Source organism: Aquarana catesbeiana, linkage group LG01 (assembly GCF_042186555.1).
Source record: "Aquarana catesbeiana isolate 2022-GZ linkage group LG01, ASM4218655v1, whole genome shotgun sequence".
In the NCBI taxonomy this organism is placed as follows: Eukaryota; Metazoa; Chordata; class Amphibia; order Anura; family Ranidae; genus Aquarana; species Aquarana catesbeiana.
Genome location: NC_133324.1, coordinates 539470525 through 539488048, shown reverse-complemented (window position 1 = coordinate 539488048; position 17524 = coordinate 539470525). Strand labels below are relative to the sequence as shown.

The 17524-nt window shown below is 41.1% G+C and overlaps 1 protein-coding gene across 4 annotated transcripts in view; it reads right to left on the bottom strand.

Moving 5' to 3' along the window:
- MPND (MPN domain containing) overlaps window positions 1–17524 on the bottom strand; it is a 465474-nt gene that overhangs the window by 378361 nt on the left and 69589 nt on the right. For all 4 annotated transcript variants that reach the window (XM_073594914.1, XM_073594905.1, XM_073594923.1 and 1 more), the window contains one exon: window positions 13621–13830. In XM_073594914.1, coding sequence (XP_073451015.1) covers window positions 13621–13824 — 204 coding nt within the window. In that variant the 5' untranslated portion in view covers window positions 13825–13830. The remainder of the gene's footprint in view (window positions 1–13620; window positions 13831–17524) is intronic.

The following is a 17524-nucleotide window of genomic DNA, read 5'->3' as shown; positions in this document are numbered from 1 at the left end:
GATTGTAGTACCACAGCCTGGGTACATAAACATCATCTGCTGATGCTCCTGATCTCATTGATTCCTGGATCTTCTTATGCTCCCTCTTATACATATTCCTCAAGACCCCAATTTTCTTGAGCAATGTCTCCATTGTTGCTTCCGGGATGGTCGCCTGGACAAAGGACAGAAGTCTCTCCAGCGTTGACTTCCTCACATGCTCTGCATAATACTGAGGGTGTTTCACCTCCCACAAATTCCTCATCTCTCGATATTTAGCTATGAAAGCTGTAAGGAACTCTGGATCCTTAAATAGGGGATTCATTATATCTGGAAAAGATAAAGTCACAAGACAAAAAACACTTATTATTAGGTTTCTGCTAACCCCTCATCATCTTCTCCCTATGTAGGCCTCATCAATCTATCAAGCCATATAGGCCGCTTGCTACAAAGTCATGACCTAAAACCAAAAAAAAAAATTATTTAAAATTACCTTCGTTTTGTAACGTCCTGGTCCACTATCACCTACGCACAGAACGTACGTACGACACGTGCGCAAGGGCCCTCTTTATACACTACGCATGTGTGAAACTCCGCCTGCGTCGCCCGCCCCTGACGTTCAAAATTAACTCATGTTCTCCGCCCCCTAATTCGACGCACAGAACGTACGTACGACACGTGCGCAAGGGCCCTCTTTATACACTACGCATGTGTGAAACTCCGCCTGCGTCACCCGCCCCTGACGTTCAAAATTAACTCATGTTCTCCGCCCCCTAATTCGACGCACAGAACGTACGTACGACACGTGCGCAAGGCCCCTCTTTATACACTACGCATGTGTGAAACTCCGCCTGCGTCGCCCGCCCCTGACGTTCAAAATTAACTCATGTTCTCCGCCCCCTAATTCGACGCACAGAACGTACGTACGACACGTGCGCAAGGCCCCTCTTTATACACTACGCATGTGTGAAACTCCGCCTGCGTCGCCCGCCCCTGACGTTCGATTTTAACTCATGTTCTCCGCCCATTTTTAGTTACGGCGCGTAGTGGGGTAAATAATGGCGGAGACACCTGACATGTTATCTACCTCAGGTAGCGAAAAAAGCCCGGAGGCTGGAACGTCAACCAGATCTGTGAGGCCTAGATTTAAGGCCTCTAATATGAGTTTTGAAGAGATGGTGGAGATGGTGGCCATTCTTCAAAAAAAGGACTATGATGGGAAGTATGGGCCGTACGCACGGCCAAATTTGCGCAAGGCCAAAATAATGGCGAAGGTGGTGGACACTTTGCAGGCTTCTTTTGGGGTCCAGCGCTCCAAGGATCAACTTCGCAAAAGATGGTCTGACCTCAAGCTCAGGGAGCCGGATCAATACAGACGGATCCTTAAAGTGCTGAAAAAAAGTAAGTACTTGTCGTGTTTTTCTCTTGTGTTTATTACCTTGTATACTGCTCCATGTGCTTTTCCTTCCTATACGATTTTTTTGCTCATCGTTTCAAACGATCTTTTAATAAACCTCGTTACATATCTATAGATATATCTATCTATATATATGTATATATTGATATCTATCTATCTATCTATCTATCTATCTATCTATCTATCTATCTATCTATCTATCTATCTATCTATCTATCTATCTATCTATCTATCTAGATAGATAGATAGATAGATAGATATATATAGATATATATAGATATATAGAGAGAGAGAGAGAGAGAGATAGAGATAGGTAGATAGATAGATAGATATAGAAATGTAAAACATTCTTTTGTAATATTTTAAGTTATCTTTTTTTTTTCTTTACATTTAGTTATATATTTAGATTTTGTTCCAGATATAGAGAGAGAGAGAGATCAAAAGATTATTAACTATATTTCGAGATATTGATATCTAGATATCTATCTATCCGATATGTCTTTATAATTTTTAATATTGAGGTAAAATAGGAACTCTACACAAACCACTTCACTCCAAATGTTTGAAAATTACTATGTACTAAAATATCTGTGTGCTAAGTAGATTACTAATTTTTTGTTTCACATAGGGGAAAAATCACTCAGCCAACAAGAAGACAGTCCACCCCAAGCCAAACAACATGATTGGGAAATCAGCCCAAGTCCCACTGAGGATGTGGAGGAAGGAGAGGTGGGCGACATGGGCACCCCACCAGGTGAGTGTCTGACACACCAGCTTACGGTAATCTATGCATGGCTGTCTTTTCTTTAATGTAATTTTTCTACTCTATTTTAGGGGATCTGGTTGTGCTTGATTCAAGCAACAGTGCCACCCCCGAGGATGTGGAGGAATTATGCTACATGGGCACCCCACCAGGTCAGTGTCTGAGACAACAGCTTTATTATGGTAAGGTAAACTATGTATGTGTGCATATTTCTAAACACATTTTTTGGTTTCATTCCACTTTAGGTACAAGAAGTGACTATTTCACCTCAGACAGTGCCCAACGGCTAATTGGTCAAATAATGGCCTGGAACAGGGAGATCGATGAAATGCGTAATCGGCTGGATCGTATGCAGCAGGAAATGAAGGACATGATTGATGTTTTGGGTAGAATCTAAATGCCCTTTTTGAAAGCCCAAAACATCGATCATGTCCTTCATTTCCTGTTTTGCTGACCCCATTCTGGGCCTTCTCTTTTTTTTTTTGGCTGAACATATATGGCTGTTTAACATAATTTAAAAAAGGAGGGCTGTTTCTAGAAAATACATACAAAATCCACAAAAAAATAAAACTTGATTTAAAAAAAAACAAAAAAAAGATAAAACTTGATTTAAAAAAAACCAAAAAAAAAAAAAAATTGATTTAAAAAAAAACAAAAAAAAGATAAAACTTGATTTAAAAAAAAAACCAAAAAAAAAAAAAAAAACTTGATTTAAAAAAAAAACAAAAAAAGATAAAACTTGATTTTAAAAAAACCAAAAAAAAAAAAAAAACTTGATTTAAAAAAAAACAAAAAAAAGATAAAACTTGATTTTAAAAAAAACAAAAAAATAAAAAAACTTGATTTAAAAAAAAACAAAAAAAAGATAAAACTTGATTTTAAAAAAAACAAAAAAATAAAAAAACTTGATTTAAAAAAAAACAAAAAAAGATAAAACTTGATTTAAAAAAAAACAAAAAAAAAAAAACTTGATTTAAAAAAAAACAAAAAAAAGATAAAACTTGATTTTAAAAAAAACAAAAAAAAAAAAAAAACTTGATTTTAAAAAAAACAAAAAAAAGATAAAACTTGATTTAAAAAAAAAAAAAAAAAATATTGATTTTCCAAAAAAAAAAAAAAAAATTAAAAAACTTGATTTTCCAAAAAACCAAAAAAAAAAAAATAAAAAAAGCCTGTTTGCGAAAATCAAAAAGGCAAAAAAATGTTTTTGTGGATTATGTAGAAATATTTAAATATAATAATATTTTTGCTAATTATTAAGATATCATTATATTTTTGTCTATGAACATTTTCTACTAAATGCATAACTGAATGCATAACAACGATTAATAAAAACATCTCCTTATAGGAATTAAATAAATGTGTGGTTTGTTATTTCAATGCTCAGTATCAGTTTGGTTATAATTGTAAAAAAGTTGTTTACAGTGGCAATGGAGCTTATTTAGACATTTAAAAGGAAAATACAGTTGGCACTACAACTGCTCGACCATAACCTAGGAGAAAGCCCAAAAGAAAGGCAAGCAATAAATATAATTCCAGATTTCATCAATATTTTTTTTATTTTAAAAAATTAAATATCCTGGCCCATTGCAATGGCCCCCCTACCCATAAAATAATTAACATATTGCTGTCTAACTTGACGGGCACTTTGGGGGGCCAAGCCAGTACGGACAGTATCCAGGCCCGTAAGGTTGTCATCTATAAGTCCGGCCTCAGGCCCAACTGTTCCTATATAATTTACAGAATGTTTGTGTAAAAAGTTGTGCAGAATGCAGCACGATAAAATGATAAAATTAAGTTTGTATTCCGCCAAATTAATGGATGTTTGAAACAGGCGGAACCGGCTGGCCAGAATTCCAAACGCATTCTCAACCACTCTTCTAGCTCTGGCCAGCCGGAAATTAAAAACCCTCCTCTCCGGGGTGAGGGTTCTTTGGGGGAATGGCCTCATGAGGTGCTTGCTGAGAGCGAAGGCTTCATCGGCAATGAAGACAAAGGGGAGTCCTTCCACGTTATCCGCATCAGGTGGCAATCCCAGGCCACCACTCTGGAGACGCTGGCAGAACTCCGTCTGGGCAAATACTCCTCCATCCGACATCCGGCCATTCTTCCCCACGTCCACATATAAAAATTCATAGTGTGCCGACACCACCGCCATTAAAACAATACTGTGGAACCCCTTATAATTAAAATAGTATGACCCCGAATGGGGTGGTGGCACGATGTGGACATGTTTCCCATCTATAGCCCCTCCACAATTGGGAAAGTCCCAACGGCTGGCAAAATGGGATGCCACAGTCTGCCATTCCTGTGGCGTTGAAGGAAACTGGGGAATCAAACAAGAAAACCAAAATCATTAATTTTGAAGCTAACATTGCAAGAAAATTATACAATTAAAAACATTATTCCCCAGCATCAGTATAACATTAAATAATTTAATTCTTCTGGAATAACTAATATGGAAAGGCACACTTATCAGATTGCTCACCCCCTCTGATGGAACATTGATTACATTTTAGGGGGTTGTGAAATCCCTAAAAAAGATTACTTTTAGGACACGCAGGAATTTAGGGACTAAAAAGGCTACAAGACTGCAGTTGTCGCACTCTGCAGGTGCAGTTGCTAACCAGCTTACAGTAAATGAGGTAAGGTAAAAAGGCATTCATGTTGCAAGGAGTACACAATCACATGCAAGGGCAATTAATGAAAACACTTTGTGGCTTGCATATGATTTGATGATGGAAATCAGCAGAGCTTCTGCTCATTTACTAAAGCACTGGAACAAATGCACTTGTAGAGTGCACATGCATTTTGCAAAGTGCAACATATATTTGCTTTAGACAAATCAACACCACAGAACATTCAAGCAAATTTTTACGAGGGTGGGGGGGGTGGGGGGGGTGGGGGGGGGTGGGGGGGTGGGGGGTTTGGGAAATCAAGCTAATTGCTAATTATCAGCACACTATTTGGAGTGAGTTTAGGGGGGGGGTTGGTAAATCTAGCTAATTGCTAATTATAAGCACACTAAATACACTCAAACAAAATACATTCAAAATGAGTAGACTAGGTGGATATGTTCCCATCATTGCATGCTGGGGAGGTTATTGAAGGAAAATATACATGCATGACAAAAAATAACAGGAAAAAAATCCAGCATGTGTGAGGATAAAAAGGGGACATTCACACTATATTGCAATGATGGTAAGTAGTGTTTGAAGCAAGAAATACATTACATTATCAAAGATTACATAAAAGAACATGTGATGCTAATAAAAGAAAAATATCTTACCTTAATATAGTCCTTCTGCAGGACCTGGATGATGGCAGAACAGGTCTCTGGGATAATGATCCCCAGAGCCTGGGGGGAGATGCCTGTCGAGAACTTGAGGTCCTGCAGGCTTCTCCCTGTCGCCAAGTACCGCAACGTGGCAACTAGCCTCTGCTCCGGAGTGATGGCTTGCCTCATGCAGGTATCCTGCCTGCTGATATAGGGGGTCAGCAAAGCCAACAAACGGTCAAAAACGGGGTCCGTCATCCGGAGAAAGTTCCTGAAATCCTCAGGATTATTCTCACGGATCTCACGGAGCAATGGCATGTGACAGAACTGGTCACGCTGGAGCAACCAATTCTTGGTCCATGAACTCCTCCTCGCCCTGTTCATGGACTGGTCTTGGTCTGAAGAATAAACTACAGCACCAAGCACATACAATGCACGAGCTCGACGACGAGTACGTACAGGTAACATGGCTTCAAAATGGTCGGCTGGTCAGAACGCACTTAACAGAACGCACTGAAGAACAGCAAGGCCTGTGAAGAACGACCTGAAAATCAGGAACGAGCGGACAATAAAACAAAGATTTCTCAATGCCAACTGACCAAACGCACTGAAAAGCAGATACAAACCTCACAAGCACAGACTGAACAACAGTTAAAACGAACTGAAAAATACGAGTCTCACAAGCGCGAATCGTCTCTCACCAAACTTCTACTAACACGAGATAAACACGAGATTAGCAGAAGGAGCCCAAAGGGTGTCGTACGGGCTATTGAACTTCCGTTTTATAGTCTCGTCGGACTTGGTGTACGTCACCGCGTACTAGGCTGTCGTACTTTTGTGTGGTCGTGTGTAGGCAAGTCCGTTCGTTAGAAAGTCTGCCGCAAGTCCGCCGAAGGTACGCCGGAAGTATGTCGGACAGGCTGTCGGACTTTTGTAGCTGAAAAGTCCGACCGTGTGTACGTGGCATTATCCAATGAAGCGGAACACCCAAGGTGAGTAAGTTGTCTCCTTACCAGCTAAAAAGACCAGTATGTTGGTCTCACCAAGCCCAGGGAATTGGGTCACCCAAAAAACCTTAAAGATACTTCAGGGCTGTTGCATCTGTATCACCAGAGAGGATAAGAGGGACCAAGGGCTGCTCCGTCTGTGGTTGGCGGTATCACTGTCTCCATGTGGAGACAGTGATCAACAGACTCACAACTTATGCCACTTTAAATATTGCAATTGTGGAGTGTACTGATCCACATCTGAGGATCGTCATTGTCAATTTGCTTATGTGCATATCAATTATGTATATCTGATGTATTTCTATATCACCAGGTGATTCAATTTTCTCAACAATAGCATATTTCAAATTTGTCTGCCTTAGTTTTGTGGTTCAGTTTGTTTTCACCTAATTAATATTTTTGCTTAAAGAATTTAGCGCTGCACTATTTTATATTTTATGATTTGGGGTTTTGTATTGTAGACTCTTGGTGCGGGCTGCTTATACTTTGTTGATTTCTTGATTTATATAAAATTGTGTTTCAGTAGTTAATTAAGTTTAATTTAAGCGCAGCTTTTGGCCATCTGGCCTTTTTTTTTTCTTTAAAACTGTAAAGATGTTATTATTATCACTTATGTAGTTTGGACCAGATGAACTATGATGAATATACCTTTGTTTAACCTGTTTGCATCTCAATAAAGTTGTTTTTTCTCCAAGTAAAAGAAAAATGGGAGGAGGAATTAGTTACACCCCCTGACATTGACTCATTTCTTCTAGGGCACAGGAGCAGAACTATAAAATTAATTCACATTGGTATCATTGCACTACGACATTAGATGCCATGTCCTCCGGAACCTATGACCCATATCTGGGCCACATGCCATAAGATTTTTCCTTTTTGGGATAAGATCCTGGGGCTATACCATAAACATAGGCGTGCGCAGCCTTTTGCATTAGGGTGTGAACTCCAAAGCTCAAACACACATGCGTGTGTGTGTATATATATATATATGTATATCTATAGATATATATATATATATATATATCTATAGATATATATATATATATATCTATAGATATATATATATATATATTTTTTTTTTTTTTACACTACATTACTTAAAGTATTGGGACGCCTGCCTTTACACAAACTTTAATGGCATCCCAGTCTTAGTCCGTAGGGTTCAATATTGAGTTGGCCCACCCTTTGCAGCTATAGCAGCTTCAACTCTTCTGGGAAGGCTGTCCATAAGGTTTAGGAGTGTGTCTATGGGAATGTTTGACTATTCTTCAAGAAGCGCATTTGTGAAATCAGACACTGATGTCGGATGAGAAGGCGTGGCTCGCAGTCTCCACTCTAATGTGAAGGCCAGTCAAGTTCCTCCACCCCAAACTCGCTCATCCATGTCTTTACGAACCTTGCTTTGTACACTGGTCCAAATCATTTGGTGGGAGGGATTATGGCGGGGGGTTGTTTTTCAGGGGTTGGGCTTGGCCCGTTAGTTTGAGTGAAGGGAACTCTTATTCCCAGTACACACGATCTGACATTCCGACAACAAAATCCATGGATTTTTTCCGACGGATGTTGGCTCAAACTTGTCTTGCATACACACGTTCACACAAATCTTGTCGGAGATTCCAAACGTCAAGAACACTGTGACGTACAACACTTACAACGAGCTGAGAAAAATGAAGTTTAATAGCCAGTGCGGCTCTTCTGCTAGAGTCCGAGCATGCGTGGAACTTTGTGCGTCAGAATTGTGTACACACGATCGGAATTTACGACAATGGATTTTGTTGTCGGAAAATTTGAGATCCAGATCTCAAATTTTGTGTGACGGAAATTTCCGATGGAAAATGTCCGATGGGGCCTACACACGGTAGGGGAATTTCCGACAACAAGCTCCCATCGAACATTTTCAGTCGAAAAATCCAACCGTGTGTATGGGGCATAAAGGTGTCAGCATACCAAGACATTTTGGATAATTTCATGCTCCCAACTTTGTGGGAACAGTTTGGGGATGGCCCCTTCCTGTTCCAACATGACTGCGCACCAGTGCACAAAGCAAGGTCCATAAAGACATGGACTTAGCAAGGGTGGTGGGAAATTAACTTCAAGTGCAAAAATTCACATTATAATAATAACTAAAACATATAGAATTAAATGTAACAATCTAAAAAATAAAAATTCCAAAGTGCTATAATGGTGCGAACCTCCCAACCAAAAAGTTGTTGCACTTGAAGTTAATTTGTATTGCAATTATCTGTAGAGGGGTTTCCACCATCCCTGCTAAGTTTCATTTTGTATGTATTGTATGTTAGTTTGATGTGTATTATATGTGACGTTACATATCACCAGTATTGTGGTAATATTGAAGTTTATAGAGATTTCCATGCATTAAAGATTCCACCATTATTGTTAAGTTATTGATTAGTAAGTTAGTGCAACACTTTTTTTTTTTGTGTGGTGTGGGAACACATAACAGTGCTTAGTGGCAGGTCTTTTACTGACACTTTTTTATTTTAGCTCCAGTAGTTTATTGTAAATAGTAGTGTGGTGATTACATATTATAATAGAGATCGGCATGTGGCATTAATAAACATCAACAGATTTCAGTTGTGCCCCACCAGACCGCCCCCCCCATGGACAATGTGCCTGTTTGCTGAGTTCATCTACCCATCCTTGAAATCAGTGCTCTGATGGGCACTGATTGGCAGCACTGATGGACAGCACTCATGGGCATTGATAGGCAGCACTGATGGGCACTGATTGGCACTGATAGGTGGCACTGATAGGTACCACTGATTGGCAGCACTGATGGCCACTGATAGGCTGTACTGGTTGACAGCACTAATTGGCACTAGTTGGCACTCCTTTTTTGGCACTGCTTGGTGGTGCTGATAGGTGGCACTGATTGGCGTTAATTGGAAGCACTGATAGGCAGCACTGAGGGGCAGCACTGATGGGCGGCACTGATAGGCAGCACTGATTGGCACTGATAGGCAGCACTGATGGGAACTGAATGGCACTGATAGGCAACACTGATTGGCAGCACTGATGGGCACTGATAGGCAGCACTGATGGGCACTGATAGGCAGCACTCATAGGTGGCATTGGTTGGCACTGATAGGCAACACTGATGGGCACTGATTGGTGGCATTGGTTGGCACTGATAGGCAACACTGATGGGCACTGATAGGCAGCGCTGATAGGCACTGATTGGCAATGATAGGTGACACTGATTGGAAGCACTGATTGACATGACACTGATAGGTGGCGCTGATAGATTGCATTGGTTGGCACTGATTGGCAGCATTGATAGGCATCAATGATGGGCACTGATTGGTGGCATTGGTTGGCACTGATAGGCAACACTGATGGGCACTGATAGGCAGTGCTGATGGGCACTGATAGGCAGTGCTGATAGGCACTGATTGGCAATGATAGGTGCCACTGATTGGAAGCACTGATTGGCACTGATAGGTGGCACTGATAGATTGCATTGGTTGGCACTGATTGGCAGCACTGATTGGCACTGGCAGATGGCATTGGTGGGCACTGATAGGGGGCACTGATTGGCACTGATAGGTGGCATAGGTTGGCACTGTAAAAAGGATTACGCTGCGCTAGAGTGTGTTAGACATGCTACTACATTATAGCATGATAGAACAACTGTGTCTAAATAAACGCATGTGGATGTGGGAAACACAATACCTCTACAAGGTAAGTGGACTTAATAATAGATAAATACTCTGAATACAAATGTGAAAATTGACAAATGCATATAAACACATCAAAGTATAAATGCAAATTCAAATGTGAAATATGACAGATTAACGCATCAAAGTGCACAGGTACCAATAAGCATAACTGAATCACAACATTACTAGATCCCAGTATCCCCCTGATGATGACACGTGATCCCTGTGTCGAACACGCATAGGGGAGGGGCCAGGACGGAGCAAGAGACAGCTGAGCTGCCTATTGAGGAGACGCACACCATACCCTCACGAAAAATATCATACTTGCCATGTTTAGAGCGGTGCACTAACGCACCTATATATTGTGAGTACCCCTTTTGGGGAGAGTATCTATATCTTTTAATACATTTTAAAATGGTATTATACTATGTAGTTTTATTTTTTTTCCCCATCTATATACTCTTTACTGCATTAGAGCCTGGGACCCTGTGATCTACTTAGAATTTAGACGCAGTTGTTCTACCATGCTATAATTTAGTAGCATGTCTAACACACTCTAGTGCAGAGTAATCCTTTTTACATTTGTCATTTTGCATGCGTATGAGACGTGTTTAACGCATGCAGCTGAGTAGTGCTTTACTAAGTTTTGTGTGACTCGCAGGATCTTTCCCATAGGTTGGCACTGATTGGCATTGACAGGTGGCATTGATTGGCACTGATAGGTGGCATTGATTGGCACTGATTGTCACTGACAGGTGGCACTGATAGGTGGCATTGGTTGGCATTGATTGGCACTGACAGGTAGCACTGATTGGCACTGATAGGCAGCACTGATGGGCACTGATAGGCAGCACTCATAGGTGGCATTGGTTGGCACTGATAGGCAACACTGATGGGCACTGATTGGTGGCAATGGTTGGCACTGATAGGCAACACTGATGGGCACTGATAGGCAGCGCTGATAGGCACTGATTGGCAATGATAGGTGACACTGATTGGAAGCACTGATTGACACTGATAGGTGGCACTGATAGATTGCATTGGTTGGCACTGATTGGCAGCATTGATAGGCATCAATGATGGGCACTGATTGGTGGCATTGATTGGCACTGATAGGCAACACTGATGGGCACTGATAGGCAGTGCTGATAGGCACTGATTGGTAATGATAGGTGGCACTGATTGGAAGCACTGATTGGCACTGATAGGTGGCACTGATAGATTGCATTGGTTGGCACTGATTGGCAGCACTGATTGGCACTGACAGGTGGCATTGGTTGGCACTGATAGGTGGCACTGATTGGCACTGATAGGTGGCATAGGTTGGCACTGTAAAAAGGATTACGCTGCGCTAGAGTGTGTTAGACATGCTACTAAATTATAGCATGATAGAACAACTGCGTCTAAATAAACGCATGTGGATGTGGGAAACACAATACCTCTACAAGGTAAGCGGACCTAACAATAGATAAATACTCTGAATACAAATGTGAAAATTGACAAATGCATATAAACGCATCAAAGTATAAATGCAAATTCAAATGTGAAATATGACAGATTAACGCATCAAAGTGCACAGGTACCAATAAGCATAACTGAATCACAACATTACTAGATCCCAGTATCCCCCTGATGATGACACGTGATCCCTGTGTCGAACACGCGTAGGGGAGGGGCCAGGACGGAGCGAGAGACAGCTGAGCTGCCTATTGAGAAGACGCACACCATACCCTCATGAAAAATATCATACTTGCCATGTTTAGAGCGGTGCACTAACGCACCTATATATTGTGAGTACCCCTTTTGGGGAGAGTATCTATATCTTTTAATAAATTTTAAAATGGTATTATACTATGTAGTTTTATTTTTTTCCCCATCTATATACACTTTACTGCATTAGAGCCTGGGACCCTGTAATTTACTTAGAATTTAGACGCAGTTGTTCTACCATGCTATAATTTAGTAGCATGTCTAACACACTCTAGCGCAGCGTAATCCTTTTTACATTTGTCATTTTGCACGCGTATGAGACGTGTTTAACGCACGCAGCTGAGTAGTGCTTTACTAAGTTTTGTGTGGCTCGCAGGATCTTTCCCATAGGTTGGCACTGATTGGCACTGACAGGTGGCATTGATTGGCACTGATAGGTGGCATTGATTGGCACTGATTGGCACTGATAGGTGGCATTGGTTGGCACTGATTGGCACTGACAAGTGGCACTGATTGGCACTGATAAGAGGCATTAATTGGCACTGATAGAGGAGAGGGGGAGTTTCACATTAAGCAGATCGCCAGGCTTGTAAGAGCCACTAAGTGCCTTAAACTGTCATGTAATGTCCCTGCTTGCAGAGACCATCTGTCAAAACTCGGCGGTAATGTCGGGGGTGGGCGGGGGCAAACAGCTATTATACACCAGCCAATGGGATAGGGGCTTTTTATCAGCTATCAAACACCAGCCAATGATTGAACTGCTTAAGAAAGGGGCAGGGCCACATACACGGACCGGCCCGCCCAGCCCCTATCCCATTGGCTGGTGTATGTTAGCTGTTCGATCTCGCCCACCCCCGACATCACCGCTGAGTTTTGACAGCTGGTCTGTGCAAGCAGGGATATTACATGACAGTTTAAGGCACTTAGTGGCTTTTACAAGCCTGGCGATCTGCTCAATGTGAAAGTGCTATACACTCTTGCAGCATTTCACAGGAGAACTCGGGAGACAGCCGGAATGCAGCTACACTAACAGGGGGTGATTAGGATGTGCCCAGGCACACCTGGCACACCCCATGCGCACGCCTATGGCCCTGATGCATTTTTCACTGAATTCTAAAAGTATAAATCCAGCCTGAATCTTTGCCTTTTGTCCTTTAAAATAGAACAAACAATCTCTTAGTTTGACTATAGTCTAGCAGGAGCAGGGAGAGCTGAGATCTGCATATAACCTCAGCTGCCTTTATCTCTGAATTTATCAATGTTTTATATGCAGTTCCAACTGCATAGTTTGTATGCTGAGCTATGTGACTGCTCCACTGGTTGACATGTTAACATTTGGCATCTCAATAAACATAAGTTTAAAGTGGAATTTTATTTAGAAAAATATATTTGCTGGCAAATTGCAAACGAGATCTACTTTGTCTCTTCTGCAATAAAAACCTCTTACCTACCATACATTCTCAGTATGACTTAAAGCCAGGGGGGTTCCCCAGCCCAATCCACCCCCCCCCCCCCACCCAGCCAGCCAATCAAGATGACAGAAAATGTCAAACCCAGAGGAAGACCAGGGGAAGTCAGTGTCGATGAGGGAGCTCACTGACATTGTATTGTGGAGAGCAGGTGAGTATAATGGACTTTAAACATCACTTTAAACATTATTCAAAAAATCTAGCAATAATGTTTTTACAGCAGATGTAAAACAGATGTTATAACTACGACTGAGTTTTCATCTTGAGTGTAGGATTTCTCTCTAATTTTCAGCATGCTAATAAGATGTATGTATTCACCAGGTAGTGAATTGATAGGACTCCTTGGCCTGGTTCTATTAAGCCATCCTTCAAAAGTACCCTCAGGGTGATACCCCTCTTTGTCAAGAAGTTGCCAGACTTTCCAGAGGGAGGCACTTTTCCTGAACTCTCTATTTCAGTATCCTCGAGTTCCTCTTCATCTTCTTCTAGTCCATCAGCACCCCAGAAAGTCTTCTCCTCCATTTCCAGCTAATGTATTTAGAAAAAAAAAAGTATTAGTAATTTGCTTTCATTAGTCTGCATAACATTAAGCTAAAGATTTTAAAACGAACACCTTTGAGAAACTACACAATATTGCTCTATGCACTATTTATCTATTTAACATTGATTTGGAGGCAGGTAGGTGGGAACCTCTGTTTTTGGGGAAACCAAAAGAGCAAAATCTAATAATGCATTGAAGTGTTTGTTCATCATTGCCAGAAATCTGCCAAGCAAAATAGGTGAGTTGGAAACTTTAGTGCATGCAGAGAAGTATGCTTTAATTGGTATTGCTGAATCTTGGCTTCATTCTTTACATGACTGGGCTATTATTATTCCTGGCTACGAACTCTTTTTGGAGAAAGAGGGTAAAAAGGAAAGGTGGCGGTGTCTGTCTCTATGTGTCTATGTGAGAAGTGATCTGAAAGCGAGTGTGAAAGAGGACCTAGTTGATGGAGAATGTAATGAGGCTAAGCATTATGAGTGGAACTGCATATAGATGTGCGTAATTCAAAGTTAATCATTGGACTTTGTTATAGGCCACCCAGTGTTAATGAGGAGGTGGAGACTCCACTCCCTGCACAGATTGAAAGGGCTACAAGGGCTGGGATGGTGATAATAATGGTGGATTTTAACTACCCTGATATTGACTGGAGTAATGGCACTGCAGGAACAGTTAAAGGGCAAAAATGTATAAACCTATTACAAGACAATTTTATGGTACGGTTCATATAGACCCTGACTAGAAATGCTGCTCTGTTGGACCTGGTAATCTGAAACCATACAGAACTTATTACTAATCTTCATATAAAATAACATCTGAGTAGCAGTGACCATAACATGCTTTCATTTAATGTTATTTGTAAGCAACAAACAAATACGGGAAAGATAAAAACTCCTAACTTTAAGAAAGCAAATTTTCCAAGGATGAGGGCTGTTCTCTAAGACTTATCCTGGGAAGGAATATTGGCATCGATGAACACAGAACAGAAATGGGAGTTCTTGAAAGCAAATGTATGTGAACACACTGCAAAGTATATTCCCATGGGCAACAAGTTTACAAGGCTAAAAATAAAACCTATGTGGCTCACATCCAAAGTTAAAAAAGCTATAAATAATAATAAAAGAGTTTTTAAAAAATATAAAAATTAAGGAACACTATCATCGTTTAAATGTTACAAATAATATAACACAATATGTCAAAATGAAATAATGGACGCAAAAGTTCAAAACGAACGACAGATTGCAAAAGATAATAGGACAAACCCCCAAAAATTCTTCAAATATATTAATAATAAAAAGGTCAGGTTTGAGCATGTAGGCCCTTTAAAAAATAATCTGGAGTGGGTGACTGGGGACAAAGAGAAGGCAAATTTATGAAATACCTTCTTCAGCTCTGTGTATACAAAGGAGTATGGGGAAGTTTATGTCCATAATTGGGATGGTATTGACACAGCCCCAAATGGACCACTATGGCTCAAAATTGATATAGTCCAGAAACATTTAGACAGAATAAAGTTGAATAAACCACCTGGAACAGATGGCATACACCCAGGGATCTTTAAAGAGTTGAGCTCTGTCATTTCTAAGCCATTGTTTCTAATTTTTGTGGACTCTTTAATGACTGGCATAGTACCACTGGATTGGTGTAAACCCAATGTGGTGCTTATATTTAAAAAGGGATCAAAGTCTTTACCAAATAACTATAGACCTGTTAGTTTAACTTCTATAGTTGGGAAGATACTGGAGAGTTTAATAAAAGTAACAGGCAGTATAGATTCATGAAAGATAGAAGTCAAACAAATCTGATTTATTTTTATGAGGAGGCGAGCAAAACCTTGGACAGCGGGGTATCTGTGGATGTAGTATATTTAGATTTTGCCAAAGTGTTTGACACTGTTCCCCACACATGGCTAATGTGTAAGGTAAAGTCCACAGGCTTGGAAAAAACAGTTTGTAAATGGATAGAAAACTGGCTAAAAGACCGTATTCAGAGAGTAGTGGTTAATGATTTTTACTCTGAACGGTCTAAGGTTATTTGTGGTGTAACTTTTTAATATATTTATAAATGATATAGGGTCTGGGATCAAAAGTACCATTTCAGTGTTTGTGGAGGACACCAAGCTATACAGTGGAATAACATCCTTACAGGATGTCTCCAACTTAAAAGCCAACCTCAGTGCACTGTTTCATTGGGCAACTGTGTGGCAAATGAAGTTTAATGTTTATAAATGTAAAGTTATTCAATTGGGGGCTAGAAACATGCACAAATCTTACATACTAGGAGGAGAACAGCTGGCAAACTCAATGTTGAAGAAGGATCTGGCTGCTCTGGTAGATCATAAGGTTAATTGTAGCATGCAATGCCAAGCTGGAGTTTTCAAAGCAAGCAAAATCCTTTCTTGTATTAACAGAGACATAGACTGCAGAGAGATAATTTTGCCCCGGTACAAATCATTAGTAAGACCTCATCTGGAATATGCATTTCAGCTTTGTGTACCAGTTCATAAAAAGCATATTGGGGAACTGGAGAAAGTGCAGAGAAGAGCAACGAAACTGATATGAGGCATGGAGGAACTCAGCTATGAGGAAAGATTAGCTGAACTGAATTTATTTTAGAGATATATCTTGAGAAGGGGAGATTAAGGGGGATATGATCAACTCGTATAAATACATAAGTGGTCCATATAGTGAACTTGGTGTTGAGTTATTCATTTTAAGGTCATTACAGAGGACAAGGGGGCACTCTACCTCTGGAGGAAAAGAGATTCCATCTTTGTCATGGTTATGCAATAGAGTTTTCTCTGTCAGCTTACCTGTCTCCATGTGTTCATCTCTAAAGGCAAGCCAGCAGTGCTGATCAACCATTGTGTGTTAGCCTCTGTGTGTACTTGCTGTGTTTCCTACATCTGATTCCTGTTACCGACTTTGGCCTGTTCTCGACTATCCCTGTTTGCTTGTTACCCTGATCTTTGGCATGTTATATTTATCCTTGTCTGCTAGTCGCCCTGACCTTTGGCTTACCCCTTACTTCCCTGCCTTTCCAGCCTGCTGCCTCCTTGCTCTTCTTCCGTAGTCTACGGTGAGCGTTAGCTGTGAGACCCTGGGGGCCGCGACCTGGAGCCAGACTGCAGCGCAGTCCATCCTCACCACTAGAGGCTCTGGTGAACACCCGCTGGCTCTTAGACTCCGCGCCCTGGGGAATCTATGCTCTAGCTTCCACTGGGATCCATGTTAGTTATCCTGTAGACCTGCTTCCTGAACCTTCCTGGGTTCAATCCGCAGCAGTCAGTCCTAGGGTCCACTACCTTAGCGGTGCACTTCCGAATCCTACAGAGTGCATCTGTCACCTGGTCTCAGGTGACCTGACAGTTTGATCAGCCATGGACCCGGCTGATGTGCCGCTACCCGCAGATGATCCGTTGCAGGGCTTAGTTCGCAGACTTGAGACCCAGGAATCGCATCAGACCCAAGTGATGCGATTCCTTCAGGATTTGGCATCCCATTTTGAACAGGTTCAGGCCTCATTAGAACCCCCGGTTCAACAACCTCAACCGCTATCTGCTGCTGCACCTATCGCACCAGTCGCAGCCACACATTCATTACAACTGCCAGCTCCGGCCCGTTTCTCGGGGGACTCCAAGGCTTGCATGGGGTTCCTTAGCCAGTGCACAATTCATTTTGA